General features: G+C 41.3%; 2 protein-coding genes across 2 annotated transcripts; one reads left to right on the top strand and one right to left on the bottom strand.

The window, feature by feature from the left end:
* Window positions 1–7897: 7897 nt before the first annotated feature.
* atf3 (activating transcription factor 3) lies at window positions 7898–12424 on the top strand. The gene is made up of 4 exons (XM_070925675.1): window positions 7898–8006; window positions 9350–9608; window positions 9748–9855; window positions 10048–12424. Exons 2-4 carry the CDS (start codon window positions 9351–9353, stop codon window positions 10378–10380), a joined length of 699 nt encoding a protein of 232 aa, XP_070781776.1. The 5' UTR covers window positions 7898–8006; window position 9350; the 3' UTR covers window positions 10381–12424.
* An 8230-nt stretch (window positions 12425–20654) lies between these two features.
* Window positions 20655–22118, bottom strand: batf3 (basic leucine zipper transcription factor, ATF-like 3). Its single transcript, XM_070926433.1, has 4 exons — window positions 22047–22118; window positions 21591–21695; window positions 21159–21203; window positions 20655–20986 (listed from the first exon to the last, which is right to left on the bottom strand). The coding sequence occupies exons 1-4, from the start codon at window positions 22116–22118 to the stop codon at window positions 20843–20845; spliced, it is 366 nt and encodes a 121-aa protein (XP_070782534.1). The 3' UTR covers window positions 20655–20842.
* Window positions 22119–22356: the final 238 nt, after the last annotated feature.

Here is a 22356-nt window from a genome sequence, read left to right on the forward strand (position 1 = left end):
TAATTTGCGAAATACGCTGGCATATGATCCTTTAATTCAGTGTTTCAGCTGAAGGACATGTAAAACTATCATCTGTAACTAAGTGTTGATCTTTTCTGCATGATGACGTCATCCTTACACGATAAAGCAGGCTGGTATCAGATACACGGAGCTGCTGTATCAGCTGGCTTCAAACCGAACTGCACTGAGCTGTGAACATGAGAATCATGATAAAACACACCTTGCTGTGACTGTCCAGGTACTGTACGGCAGTGGGAAAATCAAACAACGGGGGCCAACGTGGGCACTGTTCATTGTCCTCCGCGACCTTCAGCTCACATTAGTTGGCACAATGTGGTTCCTTTATATAAGATGACAGCCTGTACCTTTGACACGGTCCACTTTTATCACACTGTTACTCCCGGCAGAGGTTTTTAAAAGCCCACAAATGACACCTACGCAGCCACAACCACCCACTGTTTTAGCTCCGGGAGCAGGAATATCAACTCTAACATAAAAAGCTTGTTTTTACTTTTTTTTTCCAGGCAGCTGGAGTTTATTTACTGCAATTAAAAAAAAAAAAAAGCCTTGAGGCAACAAATATTATTTTTCAAGAAAGAGAAACAAAGAAATTCATCACACACTACAAAGTAAAGAACTGGTGCGATAGAGTTCATGTGATGTACAGTCAGAGTCCAGAGGTGGGGCCAGAGGTGGGGCGGGAGGAGGGTGTTTCATTTCTTGTTGGAAAGTCAGTCAAACAATCTCAAAAAGACACGAAACGACCACAGAGATGCAAATCCAAATGACTACAAAGAGACACAGATTGACCAGAAAGAGACACTTCAGTCTGGTCGTCTTGCTCCTGTCGTATGTTTGAGTTCTAGGTCAAAGGTCACACAATCCTGCTTCTCATATCGTGTCACGTGAAGCTGCTGACTTCATGTGTTTATAACCTTCATCTAGTTTCAAACACTGAGTCATCACTCTGCACTCCGCATTAAACCAGTGTAATTATGATGAATCATAACGACATCTAGTTTCACGGAGCTGATCTGTATCTCTGCTCTGTGTGGATGTCACTGTGGAGAGAGTCATTAAAACCTCAGTGAAAACATGACTTTGTGCTCTTTTTAAACCCATCTGACCTTTAACAGAATGATCAGGTATGAATAAACAGTACAAATACAACATCATCTGCAAAACTGGGTTCAAATAAAGTTAAATTTTACTTTCTCTTGAAGGGAAATCTGATGTGTGTTAAACACCAAGACAACAAATAAGACAACAAGAACAATAAGACCCCAGAGGATGATAACTATAAGAGAATAAAAACAATGACACTGTAAAAACTGTAAAAATATAAAAATAACAAGCAGTACAAAGTAAATATATCAGAGGTGTGTTGGTTTCAGCCTCTCCAGAGCAGCTGAACAGCTTTTTAATCAATAAAGAGAAATCACTTTGAAATATATAAAACATAAATTAAGTAAAATATAACTGAATTAAACGATTATTCGCTTATTATTAAGTTGTTGACGATGAATTCGACATTTGAATGGAATCGATTAATTGAATAATTGTTTCAGTAAATTAATAAATAAAACTTCTGCAGCGTATATTATAACAGAGTATTAGGGCCAATAAATGATTGATGATAAATATTAATTCATTAAATAATACGAGAAAAAAAAGCCGTAATAGAATAAACGTCTTCTAGTAAAAATGTCAGGTTGATTGGAGTTTTATCATTTTCTGACGGTAATAAATGAAATATTACGACTTTATTATCAGAATTTCTTATTCCTTTCCTATTTTCTGAAATATATCATTCGTGTCTACAGTAATGGTGGTTATTATAAATATATAATATAATATAGTTTAAGGTTTTCATGGAGGTATGTTAGGGTGAAAGCTGATTGGCTGTAATGCAGGAGCCTGTAAATCAACGCATGGGCTTCCGTAGCAGTAAAACAGAGCGTTTAAATGTATTTTCTGGAAGCAGCTGATGGTGATGATGATGATGATGATGGCTGCAGTGTTACGGTCGGTCTTCAGCTCCGTTTCAGCAACACGGAGATTTACCGGAACGCGGTGAATCACTCGGATCGAAAGTGCAAATGATCCCTGCCGGTTGCCGTCGTTCCCTTATAAACCCGTTTACCACATGAACACGCGGAGCTACAGCTACACCCCGCAACGCTCCTCCTCAGTGGCGTGATGCTGGCGGGGAAGGGGGGTGGGGGGGGGGTTTCCCGGATCTCCTGTGATGAAGAAGAAGAAGAAGAAGAAAAAGAATGAGGAGGAGGAGGAGGAAGAGCCGCAGCTTCCCGGAAAGGATGACGCAATCTGGACCAGGACGGAAAAGAGGAGAGGACAATAAGGAAATAAATTAAATTATTGATTAGATATTAGTGTGTTATTGTTTTGTTTATAAAATATAATAAAATCCAGTAGAAGTGCTCAACGTATAATCACTGTAATGATTATTATTATTATTATTATTATTATTATTATTATTATTATATGAATATGAATCATTATAAATATTACATAATGTTAGATACTAATGAGAAAGATCATTTTGTATTAATATATATATGTTATATATCAAATTAATATTTCATTGAATTAATTTGTAAAATATGTTTTTGTTTTAATTCTATATTTTTTCTATAGCAGCAGAGCCGTAAACAAAAGCTCCTCTGTCCTCCTCCTCCTCCTCTTCCTCCTCCTCCTCCTCATCTTTTATTCTCAGCAGGAGGGAATTACGTCACCCTCTTTCTTTCCGGGAAATAACGCCTCTCATCCTCCGGGTGGCTTTACCGGGCAACCAGCGGGGAACCGGGAAAAGACGCCGGGAGGATGGGAAGCCTTCTCCTCTTCCTCTTCACAGACAACACTCATCATCATCATCATCATCATCACCTAAAGTACTTTTATATCATTATCAGAACATTTCAAAGTCTCATTTAGAAGTACAGGAAATAGGAAAGGCTGTTTTCTCCAGCAATAATCCAACAACAAACCCTTTGTTCTTAATCTGTAAATCCGGCGGAGAGGTAGATTATTAAATAGACCACAGCAGCACCCAGCAAACACCTCCATTACAAAAATAAAACTTTTTTAAGCATGTAGATGTTGTCGATGGAAAGTAAAAAGTCATGTTATGACACCGGGAAACAAAGAGAAGTGTTTTTGTTCTTCTCTCACAAACCCTCCCAGAAAAGTTCAAAAAGTGTACTGATGTCTTTGGTAAAATTAAAATATCTTCCTGGTTGTAGGGAGTGAAGTGTTTGGACGCCATGTGTAACACTTGACCAACAAGAGCGGCGTGTTTCTGCACATTTAATGACATAAATATTGATATTTCGTCTGGATATAAACGCACTGCAATAAAATCCAGTGGCTAAAAAATATCATCCACTGGAGGATGTAAGCTTCTCGCTTCCAGTGCAGATAAAATGTGTTTTTGTGTTGTCAGTTCTCACATTGACAATAATTATGTTTTGAGCTCAGATGAGAACATCAGAGTTTTCTGAAAAAGTGCTGTCTCATGTAAAATGGCCTGATTTAGATTCTGTATCGCATCTGAGCGAAGAAACGAGCGCACCGCTGCTTCCAAACTACCCAGTGGGTCCAAAAAGGGGGAATCAAGTTTTAAAAACAAGTGGACATTAACAAGAAGTGACAGTGGGCAGGATGGTTTAATGGGCCTGGATCTTATATGAGCTTAAAATGAAGGGGAGACGTTCGAGACAACAAGGTGCAAAAATCCCTGATCAGCCTACAGTTTTGTGGTTGCGCCCATGACCCAACATTCATGGCTTCTTTCTCTTTTCATTTTCTCTTCTACTGAGAGCGGAACTCATACATGACGCTGTACCGATGCTGTTCTCTCATAGTGAAACTTCACGGCCGAAGGTTCAGAAACACAAACGCACTCTGCAGCCCGTCAAGTGAAATGAAAGCTGACGGCAGGTGAAAGTGAGAGTGGTCTGAAAGTCTTGCATGTGCTGCCTGTGGCCTCCTGCTGCACTATCAGTTTGAATTGAGTGTGTTTATTTGAGACTAAGGTTCACAGCTGATATGAAGCCATATAACATGATTTATTGTTCCAACTTTAAAAAGGTCAAAGAGCCTGTGAGGAAACACAACACTCAACAATACCAACCTGTTAAATTCATTTTTAATGAGTAGTTGATTTGTTGTTTCTCCTTAAAGTTTATTAATTGTCCATTAATTACTGAAAACTAGGCAACATATCTTGAACATCCAAACCTTTCTGCATTTAAACTACACTTGTATTAATCGTACAGTTAGTTTAAAGATGTTTTTCTTTCATTTTAAAAGCATAAGATTTCCACTTGCTCTGACAAAATGACTTGGTGTATGAAATGCGGATCTCACGGCGTGTGAAGTCTCGATCGACCATCTGTTTTTTTGTGTGTTTGAAAATTTGGCAAACAAACACAGGAGTTTGGTGGGTGTGACGCTGGAGTGAATGCACACAGAGCTCGGCATGAAACCCTTCAAATATAAAAATAGAGAATGTAATATTTAGCCGGCGGGTTAGCGCTCCGATCATATGGTATTAATAGTCAACAGGGTCAGCAATGACTTCACGTCGCAGCATCAATCTGAGTGACCACACTGACCTCTTAAACTTTTCAACAGCCGTCTGCCTGCTGAAAGAGTGTGTGTGTGTGTGTGTGTGTGTGTGTGTGTGTGTGTGTGTGTGCCTGTCAGCTCTATTTAGATGCAGCTTCACACAAACAAAAAAGGGGGCATTACCTCGAACTGGATCATGTACAACAACTCATTTGTGAAATGATAATCATCACAGGTTCACTTCAATCTCATTAGCGTCCATTTTATCTGTTCTGGCCGCTTGGAAAAGTCTGAAACAGGAATCTAAACAGATACGTCTGGTATTACATAGTAAATGACTGCTTATTCATAGTCTTTTTCCAGTATTGTTGCCGTCTTTATTGTTTTTTCTGCAGCATGTTATGCTGATGTCTCGGCCAGGTTAACTAATCTTGCAGCCTTCCTACACTCATCCCACGATCGGCCCGACTCCTCCGCCAGCTGAAGGCAGGCTGAGCTCCTGCCGGCGATCACTGATCATTGATTCTACAACTTTAAGTTTAAGAGTCTTTCATTTTCACCACGTGATGTAAATTCCCAACTAAGCAGCTTTTACAGTAAAACAGTATTACTGTATATCTGTCTGCACATCTGTTTCCCATCTGTCTAACCATCACTGCTGACACATATTCTAAAGACCCACCGACAGAACCGACACTCACTGACAACGCAGGCCACAGCAGTGTGTTTTCACATGAATCAAAACCGGAACTAAAAACATGAACTAGAGCTCTGGGCTGTGAGTCACGTCACATATGTAGTAAATATATTTTGCTGCGACAGATACAAAGCTACACAGTATTTGTGGGAATTAAAGGCTCTAAATGTATTTTAATACATATTATTCAATACAAACAGCTTTGACTGAGGAAAAAGAAATGCATTTATGGTTTATATATTTCTTGTTTATATAAAATGTCTTCCTATCTTTTGGATGACATTATTCAACTAATATAGCGTTTGAAAAAATAAAGTGGAAACAACTCAGCGTGAATGTAAACCTGGACTACAGGCGTTTCCTGTGTGTATAACTCAGCCTACAGCCTCGCAGCCACAGATCTGCTGTTATCTCTGGACCCTTCGGCCTCCAGCGGAACATGTTCAATCAGCAAAAAGAGAACTTGAGTAAGTGTTTTTCAAAGGTTGTATTTCTCGGCAGGGAAACACCTTTCGGTCGATTATTAAGTGTTTTATGGCTTTTAAACCGTGACACCGCAGCTACGTGATATGTGAAGGCTTTCCTGGAAACAATGCATGACCCAGGGTGAATGAAAACACACACACACACACACTCTTGTCACACACTGTCAGGAGAGGTGGAAGTTTCTAGATCAGTGGCGACAGTCACACTACAAAGTCACATTTCCGGCTGTTCATTTCGGGTAAAGCCACGAACACTCATGATACCAACATATAAATTTTGATTTCGACATTTCACAATTTCTAAACTCCTGAAGCAACATTGTTTCTGAGAAAGGCTGGATTCAGCGAAAGTAAAAGTTCAAATATTTGAATGTTGGCAGGAGAAACTGGAAGTTTCTAGATTACAACAGAAGCTTTGAGCTGGAAATGAGTGATGATAAAGGAAAAGAACGAAAGAAGTGAAGGCAGAGGAGGAAACAGCTCTGCCTCTAGACCTCCTGCTTCATGTCAGGTTCACTGTCTTTCTTTTAATCTGCCCAAAGTTTATCAAACACTCCCTCTGCAAGCTTGAAGTGGTCATAAAGAGTTTGTAGTTTGTTGATTTAGAACGAAAAGAAACAGATTCAGAGCATCACAGCTACTAACTACTGCCAACACTAAATGCTACTACTTTCATTTCCCGCTAGTAGTAAAGGATACCAGTAGTACTATAGTAGTACTATAGAATAAGTTCAGCCTGTAAAAGAAGCACTGCTACTAAATGCCAGTTACTACCAGTAAATAACTACCAGTACAGCATTTCTCTCACACCTACGACACCTTTCCTAGAAATAAAGACATCATGTATTTTTAAGGCAGAAACACAACTTCTCGCTGCTCCTGTGAGGAAATCCCCGTCTGTCTCAGCAGGTGAGCAAACAAGATCAAGCGATTAAGACCCGTTAAGGCGCAGAGGAGTCGTAGGTCACAGTCGAGACGCTTCACTGAACACACCAGTTCATGAACAGCACACACACATGTTTTCTTTACCTACCTACCGGCTGATCTCCAGGATAATTACACTTCTTGGAAAGCGTCCCTTACGTACAACTTATAAATTCACCTTATGAATTAAGAAGCAACACATCACTTTCAAATCGAAATAAAGCAAAGAATGGAGCCGGTCACAATCCCTCCACCTCCCTGTCTCTCTGTCTCACCTCACAGTTTTATACCCCGGCTGATGAGATGTAACCTCAGAATAAATAACTGCCGTGTGTCATTCAGCTTGAACAGCGTTATTCACTCGTTGGTGAGGAATGTCAGGAATGGAAATCCATGTCGGTGTCAGAACAGGGAGAGGAGACGGAGAGCGAGGGGAGGAGGGAGGAGGGATGTTGTTTATGTGCTCATTTGTGGTCATTTCATTCGTTTTATTCAACTTTTTCAATGTTGGAACTTTATTCATCTGAATTTTTGAGTGTGAGGGTGTGGGGGAGAAGAGGGGAGGAAAGAGAGAGAGACGAATGGAAGAGGGAGGGGGGAAGAAGAAGTATGGACAGTGGGGGAAAGAGAGAAAAAAAAAGAGCTGGGGGGGTGGAAATGAAAGGAAGAGAAGGGATGATGGGAAGAAGAAACAGGAGAAAGTTGTATGATGGAGGGATGGAAAGAATGATGGAAGCGAGGGACTGAAGGAGGGAGCAGGAATAGTGTATGGGTAAGAGAAAAACATATTTAGGAAACAAGAAAGAAGGAAAAAAAGAAAGAAGGAAAGAAGGAAGGAAGGAAGGAAGGAGGGAAAAAAGGAAGAGAGGGGAAGGAAGAGGAAGAGGAGAGAGGATGAAAGGAAAGAAAGGGTGAGGAAGAGGAAACGACTGGGAGTAGATGGAGGTAGGAAGAAAAAAGAGAGGAAGAGGAGGGGAGGAGGGCAGGAGGAGGGGGGGGAAGCCTGCCCTGTTAAGGCAGAGCAGCTCGGGGTTGCTCGATTGCATCATCGCAGGATAAGCCTTCTATAAATAGGATGACGTCACCCCGAGCTCTCCCTCCTCCCTCTCTCGTAGCATTCCTGATTTCGTCACCAGGCCCCGCCCCCCGTCCAGTCGCCTTATATGCGGGTGATGCAACGCACCGGACACAAGCGCAACTGTCACGCAGCAGCAGGAAGAGAAGCGGAAGAGCGCAGCGACGATAAGAGAAGAGCGAGCCGTTTTCTCCGCGTCCAGTCGGTCTGATCCGGCCTCCCAGAGCTCCAACAGGTAGGCTGGACTTTAGTTTCCCGGGATGAGGTTTGTGGGGGGGAGGGGGGGTGTTGTCCCGGTTAGTGTAGCGGAGGAGTCCCGGTGGTTGCCCCCCCCCCGCTGCGCTCTGCTGTCCCGGGACACTTTGCTAAAACTTCTCAACTTGCTTTCATCTGTCAGACTGAATTCAAATAGAAAGTAGAAAAGTTCAGCAGAGATTTGTGACAGTAAAGCTGTTCTTTTCTTTCATTTATAGCACTTCTGACTCCTGAACGTTCAGCTGATGTGATTTTCGATTCAGCATTATAATAACTCGGAAAAAACGAAACCTTGCAAGATCCAGTCAGAGTTTTCTCAGGGTGTCGTCAATATGTGATTTATAGGTTTAGTGAGCGGAAGCGAGGAGGTGTAGTTTCATTTAAACAGCTGTATTTATCTTTTAAACGATAGCCTACTTATATAAAACAAACCCCGAGGAATATAATGGAAATAAAATGTCAAAAAGAAGGATTCAAACTCGCCAAACACACTGTAAATTAGCTCCAACGTACATCAAAATATGAACTTACCATTAAGTAGAATAATAACTATTCAGTGTCTTATTATGGGACCCAAAGGAAAGACCACAGGGAGAATAACTTTATCATCATGTAACTTTCCATGTCTGTGTTACATGAATGTGTTTGTTTTGGTCTCACAGAGCTGATATAAACTTCATAATCATCTTATCATCTGGTCATAATTCTCCATGAGTCACTCCTCTGTTTACATAACAAACATCCACGCCTATTAATGATTCTCTTTAATTGTTTATGGCATTTTTCCAAGAGGCAAATATTTGTTCAAGTTCAGGTGTTTCTGCACTGAAGCATCTTTGGCTCTGTGACCAAAAATTAGTCCTAATCGTTCACATTTAAACGCAAAACTCATCCCGCAGCTTTCGTAGCTGTTGTGTTGGAGATGTATTAATATATAATGTAATATTAGAGATCTGTATCATTATTACTCAGCAAAAAAAACAAAAAAACAATCCCTCTAATATCTCTTAATAAGTTCATAGAGACCCTGTTGTGCTTTAATTTATTAATATTGAGATAAACTGACCTTTGATGGGTTATTACTTTAATATCTTTATAGTTATTTATAATGTTTTAGTATTGAGTTTATATTGACTTTTTATAGTATTTCAAATAAAATAATTTCAAATAATATAATTTTTGTATCTCTAGTACTTCCTTGTAAATTGTACTATTTGTGGCTGTATGTGTACCTTGAGCAAACCGACCCTCCTAACCATCTCGGTGACTTTGACTGACAGAAATCAATACACACCAATAATCAGTTGACTCTTGTGTTTCCAGAATGATGCTGCAGCACTCGGGTCCCTCGCTGGCTGACATCAGCTGCTCCGCCCTGGTGCCCTGCCTCTCCCCGCCGGGCACGCTGACCCTGGACGACTTCACCAACTTCACGCCCATCGTGAAAGAGGAGCTGCGGCTGGCCATCCAGACCAAGCGGCTGTCCAACGGGCTCAGCGCCGACTTGAGCTCCGACGGCGCCAGCTCCAGCTCAGACCGGGCCTCGGAGTACCACGCCTCTGGATCCGGAGTCAAGAGAGAGGTGAGGCGGAGGGGAACTACAGCATGAAGTCATCTGTGGGGGTTTTTTGACATTGACTATGTGTTTTCCAAAAGAGTATGTAGGGTTGTTTTTTCTAGGTGTGAAATATTGACTGTTTATATTTCTCTCTGGTTTTCAGGTGACACCTCAGGAGCTCGACAGGAGGAAGAGGCGGAGAGAGAGGAACAAAATCGCTGCTGCCAAGTGCCGCAACAAGAAGAAGGAGAAGACAGAGGGTCTGCAGAAGGTACATTTCAACTTCTGTCAATTTTAGAAAAGATAACTGAAACTCACAAAAATAACTGGAGATTCTAAATGTTAGTGGAGTTGATGGAGTTGATGATGTGAAATCAGCCAACCCAAAGTACAGAGAAGCTTGCCGAAGCTTTAAAGTACAGCATTAACAAGTGATTTCTCCTTCTCCCTCTCTCCTCTGTAGGAGTCAGAGAAGCTGGAGAGCGTCAACGCCGACCTGAAGGCTCAGATCGAGGAGCTGAAGCAGCAGAAGCAGCAGCTGGTCTACATGCTCAACCTGCACCGGCCCACCTGCATCGTCCGAGCCCAAAACGGACAAACGCCCGAGGATGAGAGGAACCTCTTCATCCAACACATAAAGGAGAGCACCTTACAACTCCACAACCTCACCTCCTCCGCCACCACTGCCGCCACCACCACCTCCTCCTCCTCCTCGTCCACATCCGTCTCCACAGTAGCACCCCTAGACGGGGGATTTCTGACCCTCGATCACATTCAGTATCCCAGTCACCTATGAGTTGTGTTTCTGCCACTTTTCTAAGACTTGCAATGCTTCCGCCTGTTGCCGTCGATGTAGCACAGATTGCTCGAGAGGCAGGTGGAGCCGCCACACAGACTTATGACCTGAGAATGACAGTGACGTATAACAAACGCCACCTTCGGATGACTCCTCGGTCTGATCCGGCGCCCACAAAGCTGCTAGAGAGAGCGGCATAAAGTGACCTCAGCACCTCCCTCTCCCTGAAACCGTAGCTGCTGATTGGACAGGAAGTGACATACCATGGACAGCACCTTGACATACATTGTTTTTTTTTTTGTTTTTTTAAAACAACATTACAAACAGTCAGGTCCAAGGACAGATGCTAAAGCACTAAAAAGCAAAAACATCCATTGCTTCTTTTTAATTTACCGGTATTTTGAATAGATGAGAGTCTGATTTCGTGTCTGATTTTTGTACCAAAGTGTGATTTCAAGGTGATCAAAGCACATAATTTAGTTCACCCACAAAGAAAGTAGATGCAGATTGACCGTGTGAGTGTGTACAGGCATTTTGAGTGTGTTTGTCAGGTCACTGACTTTAAAAAAGACATTGTTGTTTGTGCTTGGTGTATGAAAAATGGTATATTTATTAAGTAACTGCTGTATGACCGTATCAACCCTGTTTGCTTGTCCTTTATCCAACGCAAACTACTAAAACTGCTGCTACTAACCTCTCAGGACCTACGCTAGCTGTTGTCGATTTCATATGTTTATTTCCCCATTTAAGAGCTAACCTCTCAAAAAGTACAAGTGAGGTTGTTTGCTAGCATTAGCAGTCACAAAAGGGAAATGTACTTTGCAGGCAGGGTTTATAATTATGCACTTAAATAGCATAGGAAAAATTACAATATAATCATATATGCAGATGATACCTTACATTATTTACCAATTTGAAATTTGCTGGCAAGCAAAATTGTCCCAAAAAATTGAATACTGTATATAATTTCACAAGTACACTTTATTTATCACTGCGTTCCCTCTTAAGGTAAACAGAACCAGTGTTGCTTTTTACATCCTCTGTGACGATGAAGCTACACATTTTTCAGACGTGTCGTTTTCTATCTAAAATCTTGTATATTGTATTGACTGCGCGTTAACTCTGTGCTGCTGTATGTGAACACCGGATGCCTCCTTTGGTCTTGACAGAGCAAAACAAAAAAAAAAAAGATTGTTATTTTTTAAAATGTATTTCATGAATAACGTTTAGTTAGAAGTTGTGTTCACTAGATATCACTAGCTAGGTATCGGGAGTGTTGCATCAGCTTTCAGCTGGACCTTTAAGACGTCTGACTCTGAAGTTACGCAAGAAATATTAGTGTGTTGGGAAGTTTATCTTCAGCTCGCTGCCACGTATCTCCCCTCCTTCCACTCCCTTTTCCTCTTACTTAAGAGTGAAATCATCCCTAGAGAGTTAAATTAAGAGGCTATCTTTTTTTTGTCAAATACTAATCATAGAGTCAATCCCATCTGTTAGCAAGTCACTGAAACCCCCTTCTTCCTCATCGCAATTCACTCTGCAGCTAACACGTCAAAAGGGAAACTCTGGTTATCAGTATTTGACCAATTGTCAGAAAGTCACAACCAAGCAGACTGAACATTGAACATGTTAGCATCATCTTATCTGCGTATTAGCGTCTATCTTAAAGGCTTGTCTCAACTGGGGAATATTAACAGTTCATAACAGAGGAGTAATAATTCATGTATGAGCGGCAGCACATCGCTGTATATTGATTCACGGCGGGGACTGAAGTTTTGTATTTTATGTTTGCATGTTAGAAGTTTGAGAGAAGAAGGTTTATGTTGTTTATCGTGTGTATTATGTAAGCAAGAAACTTTGAGAGTCACATGGTTAAAGGGACGCCGGCGTCTGTTCGTAGTGTGTATGTTGTTTTAGCTAACAGGCACTGAGTTCGCTGCGTATGTATTCTATTGTGCCTACTTCTACTGGAGGCTGTTATTTTCTGTTGGAGCATCATAGCCTGAATGAATAAACTGTAGGCTGTCAGGTACAACTGCTACTACCAATGTGTACTTCCATCTTTGTGATCTGTCAACTTTTGTTTTTGATACTTTGTTAATTAAAAATATGTATTGCAAATGACCAAAACCTCTGATTGTGTCGTTTCCTGGTAACACTTTGCTTTTAAAAGTACCCCATATGTTATTCATGTGGGAAATAATAGTCAATGCACAAAATTCAATTCTATAGCTGCATACGAGAGGACTGGATTTCTGTTTTCACATAACAAACTTATACTTTATTTACTTATATAGCTTATTTGTTCATAAACTGTGATGATGAGAGCAGAAATAAACATGTACACACTTTCAATGTGTAGACGACTGGGTGAAATCAGTGATAATTAGAGTTTACAATACCTTATTTCTATAGATTATATACACAGAGTTGCCTGTTCACAGTTACACTTCCATCTAATAAAGTTCATTCGATTAAACTCGATGGTCATTTGTGTCGGGGTGCGTTAAATCGAAACAAAAAAAAACCCAGTTTGGCTTTGAGATAACAGGCTTAAATTATTTATTAGCACCCTCAGCAGCTGTTTTACTTAAAGAACTAGACAAATACACAATACACAAACTTTGTCACTGACTTGCATCAGCACCAACCCTGCAGTTTCTTATTAAAATATATGGAAAACATGTAAATAATATGAGGACAAACAACACTGTTTCCTCAGAATATAAACTAATTAGAAAAAGCATACATTCCCAGGTAAACACAGGGAAGCAGCTTTCAAAGGAAACACGCTTTTAATTTGGTGGGTCGTCTCTTTCGGCACCTCATTGAACGTGAGTTCACCTTCAAACCTCCTACATGTGCGCTCAGAGCAGCTGTGTTTGTGCTGAAGAGAAGGACAAGACTGGACACGTCAGCTGTTCAGAGAGAGAGAAGATAAGCTGTGAAATACTGTTCAAATGACAACAGACCCACCCGCCCGGACTGATATCACCACCAGAGCGTCGGAAATGTAACACACACTCCGGATGAACCAAAATATTTACAAAAGAGCTTGTTTCCTCTCTTGTATATTTCCTTTTTGCACGTGTATTTCTTGCGTTCAGGAGTTCTGGCGGGTTTTGTAAAAACAAGAATATGGAATAAGAAAAAACAACAACATATCATTAACCAAACTGCATGCTGGACAGGTGGGATTCACTATGGTAGGACAATGCATGAGGTTCCGACAGTCACACTAGAGTCCGTTTTTTGGACTTCTTTCTGATTTGCAGCTAATTAACTCATTACACAACCACCTAATTGGCCTGAAGCAGTAAACCCCACCCTCCTGGCTCACCACCAAGACACATTAAACAAACATCGAGAATAACGCTGATCCAGGTTTGCCGGTTTCTGCTTGAAAGTTTACATCTCATGTGGTTTGACCCCACCTGCTTTGAAAGAAAACAAACCGTTTGGTATTACTGTTATCACGAATTACACAATACTGCAGTAATTCTGGCAGATCTGCGGCTGGCTGTGGTAAGACCACTGACCCGGGATGGCACATCATCTTGTGAAATCATTTAGTTTCATATTGAATATCTTAAATCTTCTAATAGTGAGTTCTAAAACTACTTTAATTCATTAAAGCGTAGGTAAAAGAACGTTTCATGCTGTTTGTATGACCCACATCAACGAAGCTGTGCAGCGCTGTGAGAAATTCGCTGGTATTCTGTTTGCTTGAGGGAAATGTTCCAACCTGCCTCAATATCGTTTGATACACAGGTATGTTAATTACAACTTATAACACATCCATGAACCACATGACCCCGCCCTGCTCTCCTCTGGTTTCTTCTTCCACCTGCGCTGTTGGGCTCTTCTTGAAAATGTCGGCTTCCCAAAGGCGACATGCCAGAAAGACCTCTTTGTGTTGACACGTCACATCTTCGCGGCTCTTTGTCGTAGATATCGTTCGTCGTAGTTTTACTGTCTTTTTTTCGTAGGAGACGCCTTCACTTCTCTTTTATGATACCACACGAGTGACTAATAACATTAACGGGCGTAACGAACAGAGGTTATGATAGCACAGGTAAAACAAACAACATTAATGATTACAAAGGTATAAAAGCTCGGTTTTATCTAATAGCATTTATGGTAGCACAAGTGTGACTAATGATATTACTGATAGCACAGGAGTTGCTAATAACACTGATGCTATCACAGGTGTAACTAATAAGATCAATAACAGCACAAACGTAACTGGTAACATTAATGATATCATGCGTTTAGCAAATAGCATCACTACCAATAACATTAAAGATGGCTCCGCTCCAGTGGGGCTGCATGCACAACACCAAGGCTGTGGAAGCAGTAGAGCTAAATGGAATGCAGACAATCTTTACTGTTATTGGTTACATCTGTGTTTAACATGGCAACGTGTTTAATTGAAAGTAAATATATCTATATGTATCTTAAATGTGGCTCAACTTTCTCTCCTCGTGAAAAAGTGGCTGATATTTCGTCTGGTTTTGCTTCAGGGGGGTGAGCCAGGGTTCAGCCGGTCTCCTCCGCAGGCTTTAATTAAACGGTTCGACGGGAACGCCGGGAGCAGAAACGTCGGTGGCGTGAACAGAATCCGACATGAAGGTGTCTATGATGTAAGTGAGACTTGTTTTTTCTTTTGTTTTTAATATGAGAAATCCTGCTGAAACACGACTGTCTTTGTCTGGTACCTTTACGTTGTTCTTCAGCGCGCTGCTGGTAGTTTTGCTGAAGTCTCACAAGCAGCCCCTCCCTGGTTGCGGGAGGTAAACACACTGCGCTTCTCTCTGTGGAGAAGTACAGTTGCTTCTGACTTGAAGTGGAAGAGGGAAGTTCAAGTTTCAACACCCTGATCCTCGCGGAAAGCAGAGTACAGTTTATTCAGTGCAGTGAATTCTCCGGTCAGCTCGGGGTCATCGCTGACGTCACTGTTCGTTGAGTTGCTCTCTAACTCCTTCGTTCCAGGAAGTGATCCCAACTTTTTACAACTAACTTTGATCGTATCGATTATAGACCAGGATGTTTCTGGCTGGTTTCGTCGTTGTTTCACCGGCTGTGGAGTGAAACCTGAAAACCAGAAGTGTTGTGGCCTGTGGTCCAGACCAGTGGTTGTTCGTCTCACGGGGGATATTGGTCAATATGAGGCCAAAGTACAACACACACACACACACACTAGAGGGGAGGGAAGATGCTTTGTCATTCTCTCAGTTGAGGGAGAAACTGATGCAACTCAGTCACAAGTGGAGGCAAGGTGACTGATGCAACGGCAATGTCATAATCTGTGAACAGGAACATCCTGTGTGCTCGGGTCAAAGGTCACAGCTAAACACACAAGCACATGGATTTGGAAGTGTTACCAGGTTATCAGATCGATGGCAGTCGCCTAAATATGCAGGTTAAATAAAGTCAGAGTAAAAAACACTTACTGACATATTAACAGAGTACGAGGAACACGTGCGGAAGTTAAACAGAATAAGTTGTTAGTGAGCGTCTGAGTTTTACTTCTATGTTGCGATGACGACGATATCCATCACTTTATTTAGCATTTTTCAAATCAAAGTGATAACAGGAAGTGAAACAGACAATAAAATCATGGAGAAACACTGAGGTATAAGAAGGAAGGACAAACGGCTGAATCAAGCTACAAACATCTGTAAAACTATTCTATTTATAGAAGTATGCAATGGGAGCAATAAAAAACAGCAGGACGAGGAAGTAAACCTGTTATATATTAACAGTAACTGGTTTTTCAGAGAGTCCTCCTGGATTCATCAGACAGTTAAGGGACTCTGGAAATCACAGTTCGACAGAAAGGTGTATTTTTTAATTTCTGACACTTTGTGTGGCGTCGTACGTTTACCAAGGAAAGCTATAAATCTTAATCTAATCTATAAATCCACTGGAAAAAGATCAGCGCCTGACGCAATCAAATAATAAAACTGATGTGGTCAGAAATGTCTTAACATGTGCCAAAGCAACCTGGAAAGAAAATGTCCTAATGGGCCACAACATGATGCAACATGACTTGCGAGCTCTTGTTTGCTTTGGCGCTGAAGCTGTCATGAACTCTGCTGCCGTTATTAAGCAACTTTTAAATTCTTTCTGTTGCTGCTTCACATTAAAAGCCTGTCTCCAGCGAAACACTTGTAACTTTTATTGTGAAGGAGCAACAGGAAATACAACCAAGATTAGGTACCAGTGCTATCAAGACTGTGTAATCACATTCAGCGTTAGAGGACTGAGAAGCCACGACTCAAATTTACAGGTTTTAAAGACAGACTTTAGGGTGGGGTGTCTTTAAGGAGGCAGTAAACCCCCGCCTCCATGCCGACGCTCTCACAACAGTATAAAACCCTGGCGAGGTTCAGGAACCTTTTTGCAGAAGAAGGGCAGTTTTGATATGCAGTGAATGTGTGGGACGACCGCAACAATGGCCTTTTCAAGGAGTTGTAACAGTGTCTAAGGAGGGTGATTTCACATGAGTAATGAGAAAAGAGGAAGAAGATTTGATGAAAACCAGAGGGGGGGGGGAAACGTGGCATCCAAGATTCTCGATTTCTCAATTTTTTGCATGAAGATGTCAAAACGTTCTCACAGAGTTCTGGGAATGCACCAGTAAGAGCATGATGGAAGTTTACATTAATACGTTTATGCGATAAATATGTTGTAATTTTACTCTTGACTTCTCTTCTCTATCTGTTTCATTTGGTGGCTGTCGAATTCTTCTCAGCTCGTCTGCAGCTTCGGAGTCAAAATGTGCTAAAATTAAAGAGTGTGTTGATTTTGGACTGAACCCAAAATTGTGTTGAAATCATTAGAACACCACAGACACGAGCATGAAATTCTACTGAAAGTCTCATTCATCAGCACACATGGCTGTTTGTTCATGTCAGATCACCCCGAGGTGCAATATCCAGATTATTAGGGATTAGGAAATGCACACGAGGTCAGCTGCAGACTGAACCAAAGACGACAACAACGGCAGGAGGTTTGGAGGGAAAACGAAGAAATAAAGGGATAACACACGAGATACAACAAGAAGTTTCTTCACCAGTTCATCGGTTGAACATGGAGATAATGTTTGGGGTTTGGTCAGTAATTATAACACCACAAAGGATAATATAATGAGTGCCAGAGCATTCAAAAGCTTTTGGAATCACGTAGTGAGAAGTGCATCTGCTTTCCCTCGAAAACAAAACAACTCTTCAAACACCTTTAACTCTTAAACGGAAGTGAAGTGTCTCTGTTTGCTTGTGTGTGTTGTTTTCAGTGTGGCCTCTAATCTGAATAGAAATATATTAAACATTAAAGTTGGTCCTCTCCGGCAGATACAGCCACACCTTCATGACGGGAAATAAAACGAACAGAAGCAGAATCGAACATTTAACCATCCAAGAAAGGAAAACAACATAGAGACCTTCCGCTCGGTGATGACGGATGCTTTAGCGACTCATGTCTTCAGTATTTCCAAAATCTTGGCTACGGCCACTTCTGTTCTCACCACCTGAAGCAACATGCCCACTCCACCCCTCCACCCACAGAGAGCTGCGTCTGACGTAATCTGCCGTCCTCGTTGTCTTGTGTTTTGAATATTATACTTAAATTTTCTAACTGAGAAATGAATCAGGAGTTCACCAGAAGTCTGTGAATATTTGTGTGTGTGTGTGTGTGTGTGTGTGCGCTAAGGACGAATGCTCAGTGTGTATCCTTGTGTCTTGGCATTTTCACAAGCGTGTGGTGTGTGGTGGCAGGTGTGTATCCGTGAATATGTGTGACATATAAAGAAGTATGTGCAGGCTTTCTACTGTATTCGTCAGAGCCGCTCATGTGGGGCGGGTCGCTTCCTGCTCCAGCAGTATTTCCCGGGTTGCTAGGCGTGATGGTGGAGATTTCTGAGCTCATTTGGAAGCTGATCTGAGCTCAGTTCCACAGTGACTGCGCTGTCAGCTTCCTGTGGAAGTCCGGGCTGTTGAACAAGCGAAACCAAATATAATTTCCACACACTCAGGGTTTGTTTTATTCACCTGGGTAGAGTTTGACACACCAGGAAAGAAAAGTTTTTTTTTTTGCCATTTTCACCTGTAAAGTCCAGTTTTGACAAGCCCCACCCATCTGGTGCTCACCAAGGTGAAAAACAAACAAACATCTTCCAGCCAGATCAATGTGCTGTAAACTAGCTGAAATCTGTCTTCCTGCCGGCTCATTAAGAAACGTTTCTCTTTGCATAACTGAGATGTTTTGTCTTTAAATTCAGCCACACAGCAAAATCAGTTTATTTAGGCTGTGAAAGGCAACACTTTCTGTTGTCACCTGCACCAGCCAGACTTCATTTAATAATGTGATATTTTCAGTGTTTGGACACGTGGACATTTCACCCATTACTGAACATCTCAGTATGAAAAACCAAGAAGCTCCTCGAACAAAACTGTGACACAGAAAAAGTAAACTAAAAACTATTCCTCACCAACGCAGCACAATCAGCATTTACATTATTATAATGAATCATCTTTGTATGCTTTCATTTCATTTGAACTTACTGCAGTTTGACACAGTTTCATGCAGAAAAATGTAGACGTCGTATGTAAAGATTAGTTTACAACTATCAGAATCAGACCAGCTGCACTCTGCCAAACCTCTATTATTCTTTTTCTATTTCTTCCAAGAATCCATAAAAAGGATTTTATTGAAGAATAATTGTCGGTCCAGTTTCCCAGAAGCCTGCAGCAGTGAAAGGGTTCAGTTCCACTTCGCTTGGATTGCGTCAGCGTCCTGTGCATCAAGATGAACGTTTCATTCACATCAGCACGGAAGAGGGAGGAGAAATTAAACAGAAACCTGAACCGGTTAAGTTTGATGCGATTGTGGTGAAATAAGGGAACTATTACTTTCAGTGAACGTCCTCCAACGTAACCAAACCGCAGGTTTCGGTTCTGATGCAGGTGAGACAGAGTTCATGGATCCACTCTGACACGTCTGTGGCTTCACAGTGACCTCAAAGGCTTCAGTAAAACAAAGTAATATCCCAGAACAACATAATCAGTGATGTTAGTGAACAAGTCCAATATTACAGGAAACGGATGATCAGCTGCAGCAACGCTGCACTCATCACTTTGGTTTTTGTGGAAACATCTCGGACTTCTTAACGCATAAGAAATAATATAATGTGTTCTAATTTCATTTCTTCTATGTTTTTGAACACATTTTATAACAATTTTTAAGTGAATAAAAAGTATTTCAAACACACAACAACGTAAAGTCTCCACATCTGACTTTATTATTATCTCTGCACGTTGCACATATTTATTTATACTGTCAACATTTGCACTTTCCATCCTCTTCGTTTCAAACATTTTAAAAACAGATGTATTTTACACGTCACATTTATGATTCTTAAATTTTATAGTCCTCAGGCAATAAACCTGATTCTGATTCTGACGTCACTTTGGCTGGTGTAGATTTACATGATGAGAAAACCCATTATTATTATTATTATTATTATTATTTATTATATTCTAATAAACCACCAAGTCTGCAGTTCTAAACGTCACTGAGCCATTAAGTGTGCAGCAAGCAGCGCTCAGATCCGCAAACCTTTGTTATTCAATCGTAAAGAGTTTAGAGGAAAATTAGGTTCTTAAAGGGTGACGAGTTTCTCGCTTATAATAAAATCAATAATAATCAAGTCTTAATGGCTTATTACTGATTTATCAAGCATAAATATATCATTGATTCATTAATATTATTATTATTTATTAGTAATTTGTAGACCCTTTATAATGGATACACTGTTAGGAATTACTGTTTTGTGAGCAAAATGATGTGATTGCTATATTATCATAAAACGCTGTTTTTCCTTATGGAAATCTCACTTACTTAATAAGCTGAACAAAGAGGTATATTTTGTCTGTGCAGTTATGTTTTGGTTTAATAGTTGTATTTGTTTGTTTATAGGTATCTGAGTAATATAAACGAGCATGTGATTAATGATACTAAACATGACTATAAAGTGATTTTATTATTTTGATTGTGTCTAATTGAGCACTTTGTGAAAGATTTGACTCATCAGATTAAAACAAAGTGTATAACTTTCTTTAGTTTTAGCAGAATGTGTATTTGGGTCCTTTGTTGTCTTTGTCTTTGTTAGCAGAGACAAACTTTGACTCACACCCAACATCTTGACCTTAACGGTTTATTTTACTTCACGTTTTATTACATGAGCTGTTGCATAAGAGGTCGAGCCACCAGATGACACTCTTCACTGTGATTTTAAGTGTTGCCACCAGAGTTCAGCAGCACCTCACGCCTGTTGAATCCTCACTTTATCTCTGATTATGGTGAACGGCGCCCCCCAGTGGCTTACTGGTGCACCACACACTGAGCAGCTTAAGGCAACAAGTTCCACTGATGGATGTGGTCAGAAACATCGCTGCCTGCCTCAGACAGAGCGGGCTGCCACGGTTTCCGGCTGCAGGCTGCAGGAAGTGGAGGAGGCAAAGGAGCAATGCATGATGGGACAGAAGGGCTCATGGGTCCTGAGAGCCTCGGCCAGAAGACGCTGCTCCTCAGACAGAGAATCCACCTGCAGACAAATCAACAAGCAGAGATTTACTTCATTGCTGTGAATTTTGTGTGTATTTATATGTTTGCCGTGTATCTTTACTGTGCAAATAAAGTGTCAGTGGCGCAAGAACATGGTGACATGTGCTCGAACTCCAGCAGTTACATCCAAGATGGATGCACACTGTAGATACCTCTCTCCTCAGCTCCCTGTTCCTCTGCTCCAGCAGCTCACAGGCCTGAAAGAGAGGAGGAGGAAGGAGAGAAGAAGAGATGGAAGAGGAGAACAGGAAGTAAACTTTGAGTTTTTGATTCTTCTACATTTAGCGCAGAAATACTTTGCACTGACATGATGCGTCCCCTAGCTTCTTATCCTCCTCCTGAATTTTACACATCAAAACATATATTGTCTTTTGTGCCTCTTCAGTATTGATTTGCGTTACTGAGTGCTCTTTTTAACATAACCCTAAAACCAAGTCTTAGTCCTCAGACAGACATTTCAATCAATGAGGAACAGAAAAAATGTCCTCACTCTCAGGGTCTGCAATTGGTCGGGACAAAGGTGGAAGTACAGGAGCACGCACACACACACACACACACACACACACGCACACACACACACACACCTCATGCAGAATGTCAGCTCTCTGTGTTTGTCTCTTCCGGCTCTTCTGGGCTGCAACTCTGTTCTTCTCTCTCCTCTTCAGCCTCCTGCCTCCATCCCCTGAACCCTGACACACACACACACACACACACACACACACACACACACGGTTTCTGGTTTAACTTTACTCCAATAGTGTTTAAGCATCATTGCAACCATATTTTAGCGATAAATTCACACTTCGTCAACATCCTCCTCTTTTTCACACTCAAAACAAACTTGATTTTGGGCACTACGGTGACTACAGAGATCACCCTTTTACCAGATGTTGGTTCGAACCCTCATGTTTGGAAGCACGACCTTGACCTTTGACCTCGCTATGGGATAGCAGCCGGTTGCACCAGAAAGAAAAGCATTTCCCTGCGCTGAAGAGAAAATAGTGCCATAATGACAGCAGTGCGAGTCAGTGCGATCTTACCTCCCACCCTCCACAGGGGCGGTTATTGTTGCTGTTCTTCTGATGATGGCAGGAGGAATCACAGTCTGACATCACAGATTCTTTAAAGGGTGCATTAAAAAAGAGAAAAACAGGAGGATATCCTGCACACCGGCTCCGTCACAAAATAAAAAGAGTCATTTGTGAACTTGGCACCGAGTCCAGCGAAGTTAAAACAAACTGGGCAGAAAACGGGCTCTGGTTTCACTTCAGCTTTCTTTTCACTTTTCAATTTCGCTGCCGTTTTAGAAGAAGCGGCGAGGGCTGTTCAGATAAGTCACATGACTCGGCG

This window comes from Enoplosus armatus, chromosome 19 (genome assembly GCF_043641665.1).
Source record: "Enoplosus armatus isolate fEnoArm2 chromosome 19, fEnoArm2.hap1, whole genome shotgun sequence".
NCBI lineage: Eukaryota > Metazoa > Chordata > Actinopteri > Centrarchiformes > Enoplosidae > Enoplosus > Enoplosus armatus.